At 50.5% G+C, this 1,401-nt stretch overlaps 1 protein-coding gene across 2 annotated transcripts in view; it reads left to right on the top strand.

Annotated features, from left to right (window-relative positions):
• The window catches only part of PBXIP1 (pre-B-cell leukemia homeobox interacting protein 1), a 12,338-nt gene that overhangs the window by 2,069 nt on the left and 8,868 nt on the right, over positions 1 to 1,401 (top strand). For both annotated transcript variants that reach the window (XM_005867503.2, XM_014540794.1), the window contains exon 2: positions 1,293 to 1,370. In XM_005867503.2, coding sequence (XP_005867565.1) covers positions 1,320 to 1,370 — 51 coding nt within the window. In that variant the 5' untranslated portion in view covers positions 1,293 to 1,319. The remainder of the gene's footprint in view (positions 1 to 1,292; positions 1,371 to 1,401) is intronic.

The raw sequence follows: 1,401 nt of genomic DNA, 5'->3' as shown, positions 1-1,401 counted from the left end.
GCCTCCTGCACACCCCCTACTGGGGATCGAGCCCACACCCAGGCATGTGCCCTTGGCCGGGAATCGAACCTGGGACCCTTCAGTCTGCAGGCTGACGCTCTATCCACTGAGCCAAACCGGCCAGGACTATATATATATTTTAAATGCCTGAACCTGACTCTATTATCAATTGAATCAGATCAGAATCTTAGGTGATTCCAGTGTGCAGCCAGTGTTGTTTTAATTTATTAATGTAAGAGAGAGAGAGAGAGAAACTCAGTTTGTTGTTCCATTTATTTATATGTTCATTGCTTGCTTCTTGTATGTGCCCTGACTGGGGATGGAACCCACAACCTTGGTGTATCAGGATGATGCTCTAACCAACTGAGCTACCCGGCCAGGGGTTCCCAACACTGGCCTATGGTGGGTGGGTGAGTGGGAGACTTAGGGCTGAATGAGGCTCTAGAGCAGCGGTTCTCAACCTGTGGGTCGAGACCCCTTTGGGGGTCGAACGACCCTTTCTCAGGGGTTGCCTAAGACCATTGGAAAACACATCAGTGGTTCTCAACCTGTGGGTCGCGACCCCTTTGGGGGTCGAACGGCCCTTTCACAGGGGTCGCCTAAGACCATTGGAAAACACATATATAATTACATATTGTTTTTGTGATTAATCACTATGCTTTAATTATGTTCAACTTGTAACAATGAAAATACATCCTGCATATCAGATATTTACATGACGATTCATAACAGTAGCAAAATTACAGTTATGAAGTAGCAACGAAAATAATTTTATGGTTGGGGGTCACCACAACATGAGGAACTGTGTTAAAGGGTCGTGGCATTAGGAAGGTTGAGAACCACTGCAGAGCTTTCTCTTTCTAGCCCTGGGAGAAAAGGTAATGACTATGAGAGAGTCTGGCGGGGGTGAAGGGAGGGCTGGCCTGTTTTCCTCACTCGTCTTAGCTGTTTGTCTTTGCAAATCAGATCAGTCACTTTTTGGCCTTCATCTGCCCTGACCACAGCATGAGCGAGTTGGCTGGGTTATTCCCCAAAGCCTTTCCAGGCCTCTGCTTCATTGACCTTTCAAGGTCAGTTTAGTTTCCCAAGACCCTGTTGGAGCCTGGGAGAGGCAGGCTTCTCCGTGGCTGTCCACAGGTTCTGATTTGCAAGGCAAATCCTGTCCAGAAGAGCTGGGACCAGGCTGGTTCTGGAAGCTGCTGCCCAGTCGTTAAACCTGGGAGCCCAGCCAAGGCTGCTCCCTCCATCCGCCTCCCCTGAGGGAGCAGGGCTGCTGAAGCTCTTCTCCGCAGGTGACCGCCTCAAGGCCCTCAGAGACTATGGCCTCCTGCCCGGATTCGGACAATAGCTGGGTGCTTGCCGGCTCAGAGGTAGGAAAAGCAGGCCTGGGGAGCACACCGG

The sequence above is a fragment of the Myotis brandtii genome, unplaced genomic scaffold, assembly GCF_000412655.1.
Source record: "Myotis brandtii unplaced genomic scaffold, ASM41265v1 scaffold250, whole genome shotgun sequence".
Taxonomy (NCBI): domain Eukaryota; kingdom Metazoa; phylum Chordata; class Mammalia; order Chiroptera; family Vespertilionidae; genus Myotis; species Myotis brandtii.
The sequence above is the reverse complement of the archived record's forward strand: the minus strand, read 5'-3'. Positions and strand labels throughout refer to the sequence as shown.